General features: G+C 38.3%; 1 protein-coding gene across 14 annotated transcripts in view; it reads right to left on the bottom strand.

Moving 5' to 3' along the window:
* TBCK (TBC1 domain containing kinase) overlaps positions 1-18,025 on the bottom strand; it is a 198,734-nt gene that overhangs the window by 66,462 nt on the left and 114,247 nt on the right. For all 14 annotated transcript variants that reach the window (XM_008512803.2, XM_070611788.1, XM_070611791.1 and 11 more), the window contains one exon: positions 6,459-6,634. In XM_008512803.2, the coding sequence (XP_008511025.2) occupies positions 6,459-6,634 (176 nt within the window). The remainder of the gene's footprint in view (positions 1-6,458; positions 6,635-18,025) is intronic.

Below are 18,025 nucleotides of genomic sequence, written 5' to 3'. Positions count from 1 at the left end.
AACATTATAGAGTGCACTTACACAAACCTAGATGATACAGCCTACTGTACACCTAGGCTACATGGTACTAATCTTATGGGACCACTACTGTATATGCGGTCTGTCCCTGACCAAAATCTTGTCATGTGGGGTGTGACTATAGCAGCTAAAGTAATCCTTTTACATGTAAGTCAGATCATGTCACCACTCTGTTCAAAATCTTCAAATGGCTTCTTGTCTCACTTGGCATAAAAGTCAAAGCCTTTAAGTTCCTATGATCTGACCCACTGATGTCTGTTTATCCCCTCCTACTCTCCTCTTCAGTTGTTCCATTCTATACGCAGTCTCCTTATTGTTCCCCTAACACAGTAAGCATGGTATCATCTTTGCACTTGCAAGATGGAATATTTTCTCCAAGAAATCTATATACAACTTACTCTCTCATTTCCTTTAGCTTCTCTTCTCAAATGCTCCTTATCAGCTAGAGCTTCTTCGAGTCCCATATATAAAACTGCAGCACTTCTTTACTGTTCTTCTGACTCCTCCTCCTTGGCATTCTCTATCTCCCTATTCTTCTTGATTGTCCTCAGTGGCACTTAGCCCCAACTAACACACTACATGTTTACTTTTTCTTGCTTACTGTCTGTATATCCTCCACTAAACGCAAATTCTATGAGGGCAGGTACTCTCTTTTTCACTGCTATATCCCCAGCAACCAGAACAGTGTCTGTTTTATAGCATGTATTCAAATGTATTGTTGAAAAAAATGCAATGGTTTTTACATTATTCATTGTATTTTTCTTTACAGTTGCGATATATCATAAAAAGGAATAAAATAAGCTCTAAAGAAAAGTGAACTAAACACTGAATATTCTTCAGATGGCAACATTTCATATAAATAATGTAGCATATTTTTCTCTTCCATTATGTTGATGGAGATAACATATCTAAGAGTACACAAAAAAAGTTTGTTTTGCATCACAAAGCTTTAGCAAATTGACCCAGGACTCTGAGACTCATCATAATTAGGAAACACATAAAGAGATTTTGGGTTTAGTAACATTCAAATTATTAAACTTTTTAAACAAAAATCTCATTTCAGACGAGGGTGTTAAGGAAAGGATTTAAAACCACTTACTCAAATTTAAAATAAATAGCAACTTTTCTTGGTAAAATTTTACTTTATCATAAAATGAAAATCTCATATTACTTGAACTGCTAATATTCCTTTCCAACCTTTTAAACCAACTCTCTCCTAACCTTTCTGCTTCACTCGAGTTAGCACGTAGTGGACAAACAGCACAGAGTATGAGTGACATCAGTGAGAAGGGCAGAGCACAGATCGCAAACAAGCTGCTCCTCCAAAACACAGCGAGAACACTGGCAGAGTGTCAAGTAAACTTTTTCACAACTCTGGAAACTAACGAAGGCCTGCAGCGGCCCGAGGAGCGCACATTCAAGAGAAACAGCCCATCTCAGCAGCATGTGAGCCTCGCGGTGGTTTACTTTGCCCTCTTGTTTCCCTCTCCTCAGCTCCACGGCCACCTTGAAACCACCCGCCCCACCACCCAGCAGTCTGGCAGCCGCTCGACAGAGAGTGGTTCTGGAGCTCCCGGAAGCACCATCTCAGGGGGTGGTGACTGTCTGGCCTGTCTGCCTGCCCCTGAAGCCTCTCCGCAGTGTCTGTCTTCACGTGGCCTGACCAGAGCTCTCCCAGAGCAAACAGTCTTCCCTGCAGGCATTTGTCAGCAGCAGTTGTCTATACTGCGGCTGCCTGAGGTGGCTGTGACAGTGGCACAAACAAGAATGATGGTAAACGTTAAAAATTAAAATAAAAAGCTGGGGAATGCAACGTCCACAGGGGCTCTGAAAGCTCCAACACGTTCCTGGGAATCTAGAAGCCCATCCAAGCTAGCTGTTTGCACGCCCAGAAAAGACCTAAGAGGGTCCTAAACTCTCATCTTTGGTTGACCTTGAGGCTTCGAGCAGGTAGGAGGTGAAGGCTAAGGCAGAGGTGTAGACTGTCTGCCTGGGTGTTGAAGAGGTGCCCCAACACACACATAGAACCCCTCAGCAAAGGCTGGGAGACTTACTGGGCACAGAAACCGGCAGAAAAAAGATGAGCAAACACAAAGATAGATCAATTGAAATCATCCAGATTGAGGGGCAGAAAGAAAAAGGAATGTATTAGTTATTTTTGTCATTCTAATGGGTGTAAGGTGATATCTTAGTGTAGTTTTGATTTGCATTTCCCTGACGATCAGCGATGATGAACATCTTTTCATGTGCCTATTGGCCATCCGTATATCTTCTTTGGAGAAATGTCTGTTCATGTCTCCTGCCCATGTTTTGATCGGGTTGTTTTTTTGTTGTTGAGTTGTGTGAATTCTTTATATATTATGGATATTAAGCCTTCGTTGGATGTATGACTTGCAAATATTTTTTCCCAGTTAGTGGGTTGTTTTTTTGTTTCAATCCTGTTTTCCCTTGCCTTGAAGAAGCAGTTTAGTCTGCTGAAGTCCCATTTGTTTATCCTTTCTTTTGTTTCCCTTGTCTGAGAAGACATGGTGTCCGAAAAGATCCTTTTAATACTGATGTCAAAGAGTGTACTGTCTACCTTTTCTTCTAGAAGCCTATGGTTTCAGGTCTCAGCTTTAGGGCTTTGATCCATTTTGAGTTTATTTTGGTGAATGGTGAAAAAGAATGGTCAATTTTCATTCTTTTACATGCAGCCACTATGGAAAACAATATGGAGATTCCTCAAAAAATTAAAAATAGAACTACCATACGATCCAGCTATCCCACTACTGGGTATCTAACCAAAGAGCTTGAAGTCAGCAATTCCAAAAGTCCCATGCACCCCAATGTTCATTGCAGCATTATTTACAATAGCCAAGACATGGAAGCAACCTAAGTGCCCATCAACAGATGATTGGATAAAGAAGACGTGGTGTATATATACAATGGAATACTACTCAGCCATTAAAAAGAAAACAAAATCATCCCATTTGCAACAACATGGATGGACCTTGAGGGAATTATGTTAAGTGAAATAAGCCAGACAGAGAAGGACAATCTCTGTATGACTCCACTCATATGAGGAATTTAAACATGTGGACAAAGAGAACAGATTAGCAGCTACCAGGAGAAAGGTGGGGTGTGGGGTGGGCACAAAGGGTGAAGGGGTGCACCTACAACACAAGTGACAGACAATAATGTACAACTGAAATTTCACAAGATTGTAACTTATCATTAACTCAATAAAAAATAATAATTAAAAAAAGGACAAAAGAATGTATAAAAATGAACTGAGCCTAAGCAATGTTTGGGACACCATCAACCATAGCAACATACAGACAGAATCCCAGAAGGAGAGGAGAGAGAGAGAGGGGGAAGAAAGACTATTTGAAGAAATAATGAGTGAAAACTTCCAAAATTTGATGAAAAACATTAATCTACACATCTAGGAAGCTCAATCAACTCCAAGGAGGAAAAATTCAAAGAAATCCACATTTAGACACACCATAATCAAACTATCAAAAGCCAAAGACAAACAGGGAACCTTAAAAGTTGCAAGAGAAGCAACTCATAAATTGGACTTCATCAGAATTAAAAACTTATGTGCTTCAAAGGACATTACTAAGAAGTGAAAAAATAATGCAAAGAATGGAAGAAAACATATGCAAATCACAGATCCGACAGGGGACTTGTATTGAGAATATATAAAGAATTCTACAGTTCAGCAATTTAAAACGACTCAATTAAAAAATGGGCAAAGGAGTTGAATAGACCTCTCTCCAAAAACGAGACACAAATGGTTAATGAACTCATGGAAAGATGTGCAGCATCACTAGGGAAATGCTCATCAAAATCACGGTGAGATGCGGCCTCACACTTGCGGAGACGGCTGTGATCAAAGAGTGGCAACGGGGGCCAGCCCCGTGGCTTGGTGGTTAAGTTTGGTGTGCTCCACTTCAGCAGCCCAGGTTCGCAGGTTCAGATCCTGGGCGCGGACCTACACCACTTGTTAGCCATGCTGTGGCAGCAACCCACCAAAAAAACAGAGGAATACTGGCACACATGTTAGTTCAGGGATAATCTTCCTCGGGGGCATGGTGGAAAAAAGACTGGCAACAAGTGTTGGGAAGGATGTGAAGAAATTGGAACCTTCATACATTGCTGAGGGGAACGTAAAATGGTGGAGATGCTTTGTAGAACAATTTTGCAGTTCCTTAAAAAGTTAAACATAGAGTTACAATATGACCTAGAAAATCTACTCCTAAGTATATATCCAAAAGAATTGAAAACAGGTACACAATCAAATACCTGTATATAAATGTCCACAGCAGCATTATTCATAATAGCCAAAAAAGTAGAAATAACCCAAATGTCCATTAACTGATGAATTGATTAAATAAAATGTAGTCTGCCCATAAAATGGAATATTATTCAGTCATAAACAGGGATTAACTACTAACACATGCTACAACATGGATGAATCTTGAAAACATTAGGCTAAATGAAAGAAGTCAGTCACCAAAAGGCCATGTACTGTTTGTTTCCATTTTCATGAGATGTCTAGAATAAGTACATCCAGAGAGATGTAAAGTAGGTTAGGGTTTGCAAGGGGCTGGGGAGAGGTGGACAGTAACTTGGAACAGAGTTTCTTTTTGGGGCAACAGAAATATTCTGGAATTAGTGGTGATAGCTGCACAACTTTGTGAATATCTTAAGAACCACTGAATTTTATACTTTAAAAGGGTGAAATTTATGGTATTAAAGGTGAAGTATATTTCAATTAAAAAAAAAAAAAGAACGCATCCTGTGATGTCATAAAGACCTGGGGCTCAATTTTGCAGTTACTATTTCCTAGCTGTATAAACTACTGATCCCTTTCTGGGTTTAGTTTCATGCTCCTGTTATAGAATAGGGATAACCGTGCACTTCGTTAGAGTTCTCGTGAGGATTAAATGACATATCTGCATGAGAAAACCCAGTGTATTTTCAAGCAGACACCAAGTGTTCAGATATTATTAATTCTCTTATATCTTTATTTTTACTTAATTTTTCAAACTTCCAACTCAGCCTTATTATATTGATTTCTATGCTTAATCACCTCCTCCTTCCTTCATCATACACTATTATGGTTTCCTAAAAACTGCTCATATGCCAAAGGATATCTCTCTTATATGAAGATGAGAACTAATGTTTTTCTGCTATGAAGAGAATACATTTTAAAATCTGAAAGGAAGAAAACTATGAAATAAATTTTTATATAGAACTGTTGAATTTCAAAGTTTCGAGCTATCTTACAGGTCATCTAGAACAATCCTTAGCTGATAAGTGGGTTCTTGTACCAAAATCCATTAGATGGCAATAAAACGGTCTGCTGGACAACTCCCACTGTTTTGAGAACTCCGTTCTCCTGGGGAGGCCTCATCTACTTTTGGAAAACTGTAAGGCAAATATTTACTTACTAGTGTAGGTTCTCATTTTATTCTTATCTCTTAGGATGCTTTGAAATGTCTTATAATTTTTCACATATATTCATGTAGCTGTTTTTTTCTTTATTGTCTATATGTCTGGAGGCAGAGGCTGTGATTACTAAAACTGCTTTGTATTCAACCACAATAAGAGTCATGCTTCTAACTGTCTTTAACAAATACAATTTGATCATGACGGGAAAACGTGAAAACATGGATGCTCTCATATATTTGGGAACACGAAAATCACAGAAAGTGCAAAGAGGTGGAAATTGCAAATTTTTGCAAAAACACCCAGTTACAAAAATATCTAGCTGCAAAATTTACTGTTTAACATGCATGAAAGAAAATTTTGGAATGTTTTATCATTAAAATGCTACTTTTTACAAGTTAGAGCCTATCCTATTAAATTATTAAGGTACCTAAAGAACTCTATATACATATTAATTGAAATTCACTTTCAAGGAAACAAGATACTGTGGTAATACCGGAATGTTTGAAATATATGAATTATTAAAGCTGAAAGCTTAGTAGGCTGTATTTATAAAGCCATGTGTTTAGAAAGAATAACAATGTTGAAAACCTTGAATGACAGTTTTTCAAAATGCTACTTCTTTTGTCAACCAAAAACCAATAATGGCAAATTCTTATTCTATTAACAACTCTTAGTCTTTCTCTATTTTTATAACTCTTCCTTTGCTTCTGTAATTCTCTCACTATGTAACAAGCTGATATATAAAGAGAAACTATGATTGCATAGGAAAAAAGTGAAACCTGCTACCTGAAGGAATATGTCAAAACAATCTTCCCAACTGTGTAACTAAACAGACATAAAGGTTTTCTGAAATCGTTGCATGAATATGATCGTATATTAGAAAATAGCTACGTTACAAGGACATTTGTGATTACATTATTATGAACAATAACGATACTACAGCATATGAATTTTAACATCCATCTTCCTTTAGAGTTTGCAAATTAAATCTGCATACATACCAGATCTGTTTTTGGAGGGTCTGCACACTCAGTGGAGAAATAAGGAGTCGAACTTCTGGCTCCACTGCCATCAGAAGTCGGCCTTGGAGGCTGAGCATGCTGTCTGTAAGTAGCACTTTTAGGAGTCCAACAAAATAGATTGATTGATTCTCGTACACAGCGTTCAATGTCAATTTCTAGATAGAAAATTTAAGAAAAATCAAACATACGGAATTTAGATTGCAATGTTTATGTAAAAACACAATTTTCCTAAATGCATATATCCGAATATGGTTAAAATAACTAATTAGAAAAGATGTCAGTAAAAAAATAGGGTAGATATTAACCAGCATATTTATGACTGGAAAGGTCTTTGATACAGAGGTAATATACATAGGAAGATTATTACAGCTCCAAGTTATCGTTTGTGTATTTTGATGAGACTACAGCTCTTTAGGAGGTCAATATTCCTGATGGACAGTAAGCTATTCCTATATGGGGAAAGTGGACAGATCACAGAGAGGCAGTAAAAATTCAAGACATTGACTAGGATGGAGTTCGGCACGGACTAGCTTTTCCCTTTCTACACTCCTACCGTAAGTAAATGGCAGATAGTTTCATTTCCTCCGCAAAAGTCCAAGCGTGTCAGCTCAGACAAGCAATGGAGAAAAATATACATGTTTGAAACTACAAAGGGATAAGTTCCTTATTTCTTTTTTTGAAATAAGGAGCTTATATATAAGGTGAAAAGGACATAGGCATTTAAGCCAATCCTGTGGATGGTACGTGAGTTATGCCTTTAGAGTTGTCTGCTTTTGTAAGGCAGAAAACCCTTGGAGAAGTGGAGGGGAATGGACACTTATGGAGCATCTGTGACGTGACAGGCCTTGTATACTTTCATTCCGCCCATTTAACTCTTACGATGATTGTTGCAGACAAGTATTTTAATCCCCCTCATTTCTGCTGAAGATGAGGAAACTAAGACATAAGGAAGCTAAGTGATTTAACGTGTTAAGTCATGAGTAGAATGTCTGAAGTTACGCGAGGGTTATAAGGCATCTTTTATTCTCAATTCATTTAGATCTGGGATATGGCCAGCAAGTCCGGAAAGACCAGTTACTCAATGAAGCATTCCTTTATCTGCTGTCAGTGATGCCTGCCAACTTCACAGCTGGTTACTTCCATGGCTACACAAAGACCTCAGATTTCATCACCCCACATGCCATTCCTAGCATAAAATCTATAAAGCAGAGTTTAACATGTTTTGAGACACAGGTTTATTTATTTAAGCAATGGTCAATATAGTGAAACGTGTTTTTTAAACAGCTCTATAACATAGTATCAACCTGGTATTCCACAAAGAGCAGAAGACAGACACCAACTAGAAGAAAAATCAAAGTCTGAGATACTTCTACTCCACTTTAGAAGAGATACGCTCAATTCATTTTAGAAAATTCCCAAGTAATATGATTAAGATAAAAATTTGCATCTAAAGACAGAAAATCCCGTCATCTTAAAAAGGTTTATCCACTTAACACTGTTTAATCTCCAAAAGAAAAGAATTTTGGACCACAGATTTTGCATGTGCAGTGCTCAAGTCAGTTTGATTCATCTGTCCCCAGCAAGAGCTTGAAGTCAAGTCAACGGTCCAGATCAGAGGCTGTATTTCAGTCCTTGAATCACTGGTAAGGGAAAAGCCATTTGTATCTGCTTCCAAAACACTCTACCAATACCATGAGAGGCTTGCAGTGAATCTTGAGAATTTGCTGGCATCCACCCCGATTCCACCCTGATTATCAGTACTGACAGATACCCCACTCTCCATTCACTTGACCCATGTCACCTCTCCACCACAAAATCCTGCCAAGGCACTTTATCATAACCAAAATATTATGCACAATCTCTTCTAAACTGTATATTAAAACATGTAATTATTCTTAAGAAGTAATCGCTCATCCTAGCGCACTACTGTTTTCTATTTTGCATTATAATTTTGATATAATGCATTGTGAATAAAACATGTACCCTGGATTATGATTTCCCAGGTTTGATTCCAAGCTCCATGAGGTAATCTGTGACCCTGCAAGAAATAATTTCTCTAAATCTCGGTTTCTTTATCCTCATCCATTACTATGGTATCTCTCAGAAATACTGAACTATTTTCAAAATGATAAAACACACCTCCTGTTTATTTGGAAGAGGGTAGGTAGAAAAGATCTCTCTCCTCTTGCTGTAATGGCCTTGAATTGCTTCCTAGGCCCAGTGAACAGATACTGTCCTGGCGCTTGTCTTACCATCATCTAATTCCCTTTGAGCTCTCCTGCATTTGATCCCTAATTTGGGGGGTAAGATATTATTTACTCTTTGTTGATTTGCTCCATCATTTTGGTGGAACATATTTTCCAGTACTTCCAAGAAAGGGTGCACAGAGAGAAAATTAGTCTGGAATCTTCCAAGTCTTTTAATATACATATTCTGCCCGGGACTGATGACTGAACTCGGCATAGCATTCTAGGGTTGAATTTTCCTCCTTCAGCGTTGTGAAAGGCAGTGCTCCACTGTCTTCTGAGAAAGTCTGACGCAGTTTTCACTGAGATGTTTTGTATGTGATACTCTCCCTTCCTGACCACTTTCAGGAGCCCTGGTGTTCTGAAATTTCTTACGGATCTATGGAAGTGGGTATGATTTAACTGTGCTAGACACTTGACGGTCCTTTCGTAACCCCTCAGTTACAGTAAAAGTTCTTGCTTGATGTCTGCGATAATTTCTTTCTGTTTTTTCTCTTCTTTCTTCTATTAGAAGAATCTCGAAAACTCTGAACTGATTTTCTAGTAATTTTCCCTTTTCCTCTGACTTTCCATCTCTATTTTCGTTCTACTCCCTGAGAGATTTCCTAAGCTTCATCATCCAACTCTTTATTATAAAGCTCATTGCATTTCCACATTTTTAATTTTCAGTAAATCTTTTCTGTTCTTCGCTAGTTAAAAAAACCCTGACCTTTTGGAGTTGCAACACCTTCTCATAATTACCTTTCTGAATCTATTTCTGTGTTTAGTTTGTGTGGGTCTGAGTCTGCTTGCTGGAGGCTTTCCTTCGAGGCTGGTGATCCGTGACTCTCTGCAGTTAAAAGGACAGCACTAAAAATCGGACTGGAAGGTCTGTCTATGTGGGCAGGGCTTGGGAATGGTGGCCTCACTACAGGGTGACTTGGGGGCATGGTCGTTTGTTGGGGGACCCCCAAGTAAGGTATTTCTCCTTCTGGGGAATGCCATCTCTCCAGAGAATAATTCTCTGATATGTCTAAACTAATCCTTGACAGCACTCTGGGAATTGACCAGGAAGGGGACTGGGGATTCTAAGTACATACATTCCCTCACTCCTGCTCTCTGCTGTGCTGTTGATTCTGAGTCTTGAGATTCTCTGATTCTTTTACTACAAAGAATACCCCTCTAAATTTACAGTTTCCATGGTCATGTTTTGTATAATTTGCAAAAGTAAAGATATTTACACCACAATCAGTGAAGACTGCTGTCTTTACTTACACCACTTTTCCTCCATTCTACTTCCTCTTGTGCTGGGCAACATTACGGTGGCTGTGGACACTTTATAACCAAGAGTAAGCTAAATTAGAGGTATATTTAGTTTGGTTAAATGGGACATATTTCTGTGATTTAAAGTTACTTTTGGGTAATGACAAAGATTTTCTCTTTATCAAACTCTAGCCAGGCTCCTCTAAGCCCTTTCTTGATTATGCCTCAACCCTGGCCTAGAAAGAATTGAACAAATCACTAACATAGTTTATAAGTGTTCAAGGCCACATCCCTTGGATGACCCCAGCCCACCTTAAAGTGGATGCCTGAGAAAAGCCAAGACTACCAAAAGAACTCACTGTTTGCCCCAGCCAACACCTGAAGATAGAGCCCGTGTCCCTGCCTCTGTGGGAAGATGGATCCCGACTTCAGCAAATGCCAGGGAGCAGATTCAGATGGGTTTCAATGGACAAATGCCCCCCTTCTCGTTTTCTGTAGTTTTCCACTTCCTTTAGTCTTTTAAGTCCCTAGTCACCTCTTTCCCTATTCCTTCATTCTCTCTTTAAAAATGCCCAGTCACCTCTCTAAAAATTGAAGTTGATTTAATTCATGCTGGACTATTCCTTATTGCAACAGTTATTACTGATTAAAACCTGTCCTCATCACTTTAGTGTCTGGCTTTGTTCATCTCTGACAGTATACTGAAGTCACTGCTAGCTCTAGGAATGACTTCCTGGAACACAGGAGCAGAAGTTGTAATGCAGTATGAATGTGTCCCAGCACCAGAAGTTTATGAGTAGGAGAAACATAGTTGAAATGTACACAGACAAAAATCAAGCCAAAAAATTCTTCCAAACATTAAACATGTAAAATTATAAGCAAAGAATCTGGTTCTCATTGATGCCTGATCAAAAGACATACTCTGCTTCCAGGCATATACTTGACAATGCTATATATACAATTATAAGCGCATCATTAACTTCCTTTTTCTTTTTTGATAGGCATTTCATAAAGTAGCATTTTCATGTTTATAGGAAACAAACCTGCAGCATCACCACAAACGGAGGGTACACTCATGTTAAGTCACACGCTTTGTGCGTTCCTACCACCAACAGTGAAAACGAATCTCAACCAGCTCCGCCAGTGCAAAGACCAATGGTCTGTTTTCTCTATAGAAAACATGGTACAATTATTGTCATATGAAGAGGTGATCAATGAGTATGAAGCAAAAAGGGAGGAATACAGAGGTCAGACACTTAATAAAAATATGTTACTTTCCTGTTTTGTGATTTGTTGTGATCTCATTCTAAGTATTCTTTTATGGACTACTCTTGTACTGTAATTTACATCCTCTTCTTAAAGAGGGCCAGCTCCCCACACTCACGCTGCTAAACCTGGATGTGGCCCTGTCTTCCAGTCTCCTGCTGGGTGCAGAGGAGTAGACTCTTGGCTAGCAGGGTGGGAGCAAAGATCTTTGGGGTGGGAGAAATGAACTTTTCCTTAGGCACAGATTCAACTGATTCTTCTCTGGTTCTCTCTCATTTTTCATTCACTTCCAGTTCCTGAGATGTTTTGGTGCCCTGCATCAAGATCTGGCTTGCTTCTTGCTGGTACCGTCCTTGCAGGAAGGTTTCGGTTTTCCTTGCTTTTTTAAGTGGGTTACTGCTGATGTAACTGCTGTCTGTCTTCCAAGTATTTGCCGACACTTCTTGTCTACTAGTGCACTTCTGACATTCTCTTTGTTCTTAGAATTAGAGTTTTTTCGCTCCTTTACTGTCACATTCGTGACAGATAAACATACATATAGAATTTGTCATTCTTAATTGGAAAAGTTTCCAACTTTAAAGGCTCTGATTCACAAAGGGCGGGAAATGGAGTTAGGAGATGGGCGGGGCGGGCTTCAAACCTGGCCCAGGTCCAGCTCCAGGCCTGCAAAGGGGCAGGGAGATATCTGCTCAGAGAGCAGTACAACCACCACATGCTGAAAAGGGCACCAACCTGGGCAGCAGCACCATCAGTGATTCAATTCCTTACCAGCTGGATGGCTCTGGCCTACCCATTTTTCTGCCTCTCTTTTCTCAATCATAAAATAGGGAATTATTACTGAATTCCTGGGAGTGTTATGAGGAATAACTAAGATTATTCCAGCACACAGCAGGGACTCAAGGGTTTTACAGACAAACTCAGATATATGAAATGCATGAAAGATTTCAGCACTTTAACTGAAATAAAAAAAGTTATCAGCCTTCGATCCCAGTTAGTCTGCCTTCTGGTTTTAAACCCAAACAAAATACAGGCTAATTTTTCATTTTGCACTTGAGAGATGTCTCTTAGAAAGAGATTGCCTTTTAAAAAATATTCTTTTTTATCTTTCAAAATTCAAAAACTTGGAATATTATTCAGTGATAAAAAGAAATGACCTGTTAAGCCATGAGCAGACATGGAGGAGAAAGTCTGAAAATGCATACTCTGTCATTCCAACTACATGACATTCCAGAAAAGGCAAAACCAAAGATGGTAAGAAGATCACTGTTGCCAGGGGTTTGGGAGTAGGGGGAGTGGGGGAGGAGGAATGAAGCACAGGGGAATTCTAGGGTGCTGAAACCGTTCTGTATAATACTGTAGTGGTGAATATCACATTATGCATTTGTCAAAAGCTGCAGAGCTGTTCTACACAAACAGTGAACCTTAATGTAAACTATGGGCCTTAGTTAATAATATTGTATCAATATTGGTTCAACAGTTGTACCAGTTTAACATATTAAGGGAAGATATTAAAAATAGGGGAAATTAGGAGCAGAGAGGAGTGGAAATACAGAAACTCTCAGTACTATCTGCTTAATTTTTCTATAAACTTAAAACTGCTCTAAAAAAGTAAAATCTATTAATTAAAAGAACAAAAAACAGGGACAGGAGTGACATCGGTAAAAATGGCAGCGTAGATAGCTCCAAAGGCATTTTTTGTTTAAAGTTTTTTTCCCCAAACTAATGGAAAAAGTTAAAAATCTGTAATCATCTCATCGCTGTATTACAACCTGATTTACCTCTTGGCTGGGGTAACAAATTATGACTTTTCATCCACATGCAAAGTAAACTCCAATGCCAAAAAATACTATCATTAAAAAAAAAAAAATCCCCTTGCATTTTACAGGACATAAAATGAAAACTGGATTTGGAAGAATTAAAATAATAATTTTATCCTAATCCTGTAATCACATGACAAAGAGGCTATTGAAGCCACTTTGGAGTACCCTGGTTTACCCAGGACGTTTACTATATTGGGCAATTTGACTGAAGCACTCCTTTCCCTCTCTAAAGTTCTCATGCGTAGTTAACAACAGTGTGCTTGTTGTTCCATACCACCCTTTGTTTGAGATAATAAGCTCAAAGTTGTCTCTGTGAGGCAGCTAGTGAATAAATAGCCAGGAGAACTGCTAAGGATAGGAAATAAATTATTTTGTGTATCCAAACCACAACTATAAAACATGGCTTGCTTAAATAAGAGATGTTGTAGAGAGAATGTTTTATATTTAAAATAGGTTAAAATTTTTAAAAGTCAAGTTTTTACTTGCTGTTCACTAAGAAAGGACTAACACATGCAGAAAGAAAAGAAATGATCAGTATGTTACCTGAGGGTTTTATCTAACATCAGCTATCATCATTCTTGTTAAAAATGAGCTTCCTAGGAAGTCAGAACTGTACTTCTGAAGCTATGAGACTGAGCCATTTGAAACTGCCGATGTGGAAAATTCTACTTTTGTAAGCAAATACCATGTTCCCATGGATGGTGACAAGCACTGGATTTGGGCTCCAAATGCTAGTTACTAGCTCACATATCACAAGGAGCATTCCACAACATCACTGTGTCTCAGGTATTTCAAGAGTAAAATGGAGGGAATAAGAAAATCTACCTAACATAGTTGTGATATTTACACAAGATAAAAAATTTAAAAAGCTTTGTAAACTCTAAAAGTGATTCAGAGTTGTTATAACTAGAGATCATCTACAGTGCCCAAATTTTCCATTCACAATCCAGCTTTTGAAATGAAGTTGACTATACGAGTTAACAATTTGCAATCTTAGGTTTAAATATTATTTCTTCACACCACTGTGTCCATAAGGGCCCCTGGAGTCTCTTTACTTACACTGAACTAAAGTGAGTTCTCACCATAGTCCAGGCATAGTACTAAGTGCTGAGGGATCATAAAGATGACCAATTGCTGAGAGATGGCGGAGTTGTCTTGTCAGAGTGTTTCCACTGAGCACCTTGAGTATTTAGTTAAGAACCTGGAGATGCTGCATTCTTGGATTGAGTAAAAAATTAAGACACCCACTTTAACAAAGAATAAAACTAAATAAACATGAACCAAAGAACCCACCAGTTATTTAACTGTCTAGCAGAACAAAACTCAATACTCTAAAGAAAGATGATAAAATCCACACTTCTTACAATGTATGTTTATCAATATCCCATATGTGGGGCCGGCCTGGTGGCACAGCGGATAAGTGCGCACGTTTCGCTTTGGTGGCCTGGGGTTTGCCAGTTCGGATTCTGGGTGTGGACATGGCACCGCTTGGCACACCATACTGTGGTAGACGTCCCACATATAAAGTAGAGGAAGATGGGCATGGATGTTAGCTCAGCGCCAGCCTTCCTCAGCAAAAAGAGGAGGACTGGCAGCAGTTAGCTCAGGGGTGGTCTTCCTCAAAAAACAAAAAACAAAAAACCCCATATGTAATAAACTAGATATGCAAAGCAGAAACATGTAACCTATAATCAAGATGATCCAGAATCAGAATTAGCAGACAAGGACTTTAAGGTAATTACTATAAATATGTTCAAGGACCTAAAGTAAAATATAGTCAAAATGAATGGATAGAGAAATCTAAGCAATAAAAAAGAACCAACTTGAAATACTAGAACAGAAAAGTACATTATCTGAAGTGGAAATTTACTAAAAGCTCTTAAAAGCAAGATAAATACAAAGAGAACTACACAGGAGCACAACATAGTCAACCTGCTAAATACCAAAAATAAAGAGAAAACACAAATCTATAGGAAAGAATGAAGAGCAATGATAATGGAAAATATGGTGGTAAATACAAAAGATTAACTTTTTGCTTCTCTCAATATGTTTAAAAGGCAACTAGCTATTTAAAGTCAAAATAACAACATTGTATTGTGGAGTTTATTACAAACATAGATGTAAAATGTATAGCAACAATGCCACAAGATATGGAAGGTCAATGGAATCAAATTTTTGCAAAGTTCTTACATTTTCCATAAAATTGCACAGTCACGCATCACTTAACAAGAAGGATTCGTTCTGAGAAATGTGTCATTAGGTGATTTCCTCCTTGTGTGATCATCATAGAGAGTACTTACATAAACCTAGATGGTACAGCCTACCAAACACCGAGGCTGTATGGTATTAACTGTATGGGACCACTATCATACATGTGGTCTGTTGTGGACTGAATGTCGTTATGTAGCGTGTGTCTGTACCACATCAACTCTATGTAAACCGTGGTAAGTTAAGGATGCAGATCATAGTCCCCAGAGCAATAACCAAAAGGAATTCAAAAGGCTAAACTAAAAGTCAACAAAGGTATTAAGATAAAATGTTAAAAATATTTAATTAACCCAAAGAAGTCAGAAAAGGAAGAAGAGAAACACAGCAGATGTGGCACTAGAAATAAACTAACCATATGAATAATCACATTAAAGGTAAATGGACTAAACACTCTATTTAAAAGGGAGTAAACATCAGACTGGATAAACAAAGCAAGAAACAACTATATGTGTAAATTACATGTCTATGTGTCTGGACAACTATATGTCTGCAAGTGATACATTTTAAATACATAGTGTTTAAATTTAAAGTGACAGAATATAAATATATATTTAAAATATTTTTAAATTTAAATATTTAAGTTTAAAGTCACAGACAGGTTGAAAAAAATATAGAGAAGAAATACCATATAAGGACTAAGCATGAGAGCATGAGAAAGCTCATGTGATTACATTAATATCACACAAAGCAGATTCCAAGGCAAGGAGTATTACTGAGATCAAGAGGCACATTTCATACTGATAAAAGGTTCAATTCTTCAATCCAAGGTCTGCGTACCTTTTTTTCCTGTAAAGTTTTCTTTTGTGTGTGTGAAATTTTCAGCTGGATTAGAATGGACAGGCTAGGTTTGGGGTTATATACTAACTGTGCAATTACACAGCATCATTTATTATACTATTAAAAACTTTTGAGCATTTGAATAATTTCATTAACATCCAAAACCATAAGGGTGATCTGCAACCTATTAATCTACCTGTCTTAACAATGAATATTTTTTGACAGAAAGAATTTATTTATAAAAAGAAGTTGAGAAGTATTCTAGGTATGGATGTTCTATGACATGATAACATGCCAATAATAATACAATGGAACTTTCACTGCCGAACAGACAAAAAACTATAAAGTTGTTTATCTTTCTAATAGAAAACAAGGTGAATGGAATGAAATATGCATATCATGAAGCATTCTCTACAAGGTAAATTACAAGGACAGTGCTCCTTGACATCCTCAGGTTGACAGCACCTCCATCACCATTAAATGTACCGAGATGAAGTACATTACAGTGGGTAAATAAGCATAGATTTAAGGTCTTCCAAAGAAAGACCCAATAATCTTGAGTAACTCACTGGTCCACATTTTAAGAGTGTTTGTAATGAGTATCATCTCTAGTCCCAGGAATATATGGATAGAATGTTACTACTAGATAAAGAGGATTCCAGAACACACGAAATCTGCAGTGAGACGGCAACTTACTAAGATTTTACAGGTGCTAAAGAGAAACAGTATCTGAAAGTTCTCTGAGGACTTTGTTGTGTAAATTATCTTGGTAAAGATCTAAATTCACTAGGTACTCTTTCACCATATTCTTGAACTCGTCCCAGGCCAGCTGCTCTCTTTGCTTAGAAGTGTAACATTTTAGAAGTGTCCAATCCATTCTCCACACTACTCTCAGAATCATTTTCCTAAAATATAAATCTGATCATGTCATTTTTCTGCTTAGACTTTCCAATCGCATATAGAATAAAGTTCAAATTTCTCAGCATGGCATGCAAGGTGCCCATATTCAGGCCTCTATCCACCAGTATTTATCACCCCCATCAGCACTGTTACCCCAGCCCACCAGCTCCAGCATCTCTCTCCCATCCTGCCCTCCAGTCAGTCTGTTAGGGTCCTTCGTACACCAAGATGGTCATGCAGTTGCACATCTCTGTCTCATCCTTATGCTATTTTTAAGGCCTCCAGTGCTTTCTCCTCATCCCCCTACATGGCTGGTACTGTGTCTTACCTTTATGGTCCCAGGACATAGCACTGCGTCTGGCATGTAACTGCATTTATTAAACATGCTGAATGAATAAACTGACTTATTTTAAGGTCATCCACTTCAGTTGCTTCACAGCTCAAAAACACTCCAGCAGAATTGGTGAGTCTCAGTGATAAATACGGTCAAACGTTTGCCCAAGAGTAAGTCTACTCCTGCCTTGCCTTTTTGTTCTAAATCCGGTATTGTTCATAAGCCCACATTTATTGGAGTTCAGCCTTACTGACACCACTATTAATGTGTGTGATATTTTTGGATGATTTGTCCTTGTTATGTGCTCCTTTTCATATTCTTAGTTCAATTCATGCTTCAAACATCATGAAGATCACAAAAAATCCCTTTGCGTTTCCAGCAGGGAGAGTGGGAAAGCAGCCATTTAAAAATATGCCCAGAGATTGTGTTCTCCTTAACAAGGCCTGCCCTCCAGGGAAACTACTTTACCTGAGCCTAAGTGACTGGGGGAAGGGAAACACTCAAGTCCAGCCCACTCTAGCCTTCCTGTCTCACTGAACTGAACCGGGGCAGGCACTAGCAAGCATTTGCAAAGGTCACGGCGCAGGGGCACAGGACTGAGACCTAAGGACAGGAATACAGAACACTTTCCCTTCCCTACAGTTTTCCTTTACATCAGTAGGGCTCCCATACAAAGGGGAATACAACTGAAAG

Source organism: Equus przewalskii, chromosome 2, assembly GCF_037783145.1.
Source record: "Equus przewalskii isolate Varuska chromosome 2, EquPr2, whole genome shotgun sequence".
In the NCBI taxonomy this organism is placed as follows: Eukaryota; Metazoa; Chordata; class Mammalia; order Perissodactyla; family Equidae; genus Equus; species Equus przewalskii.
Note: the sequence above shows the minus strand (reverse complement) of the source record. Positions and strands in the feature narration are given on the sequence as shown.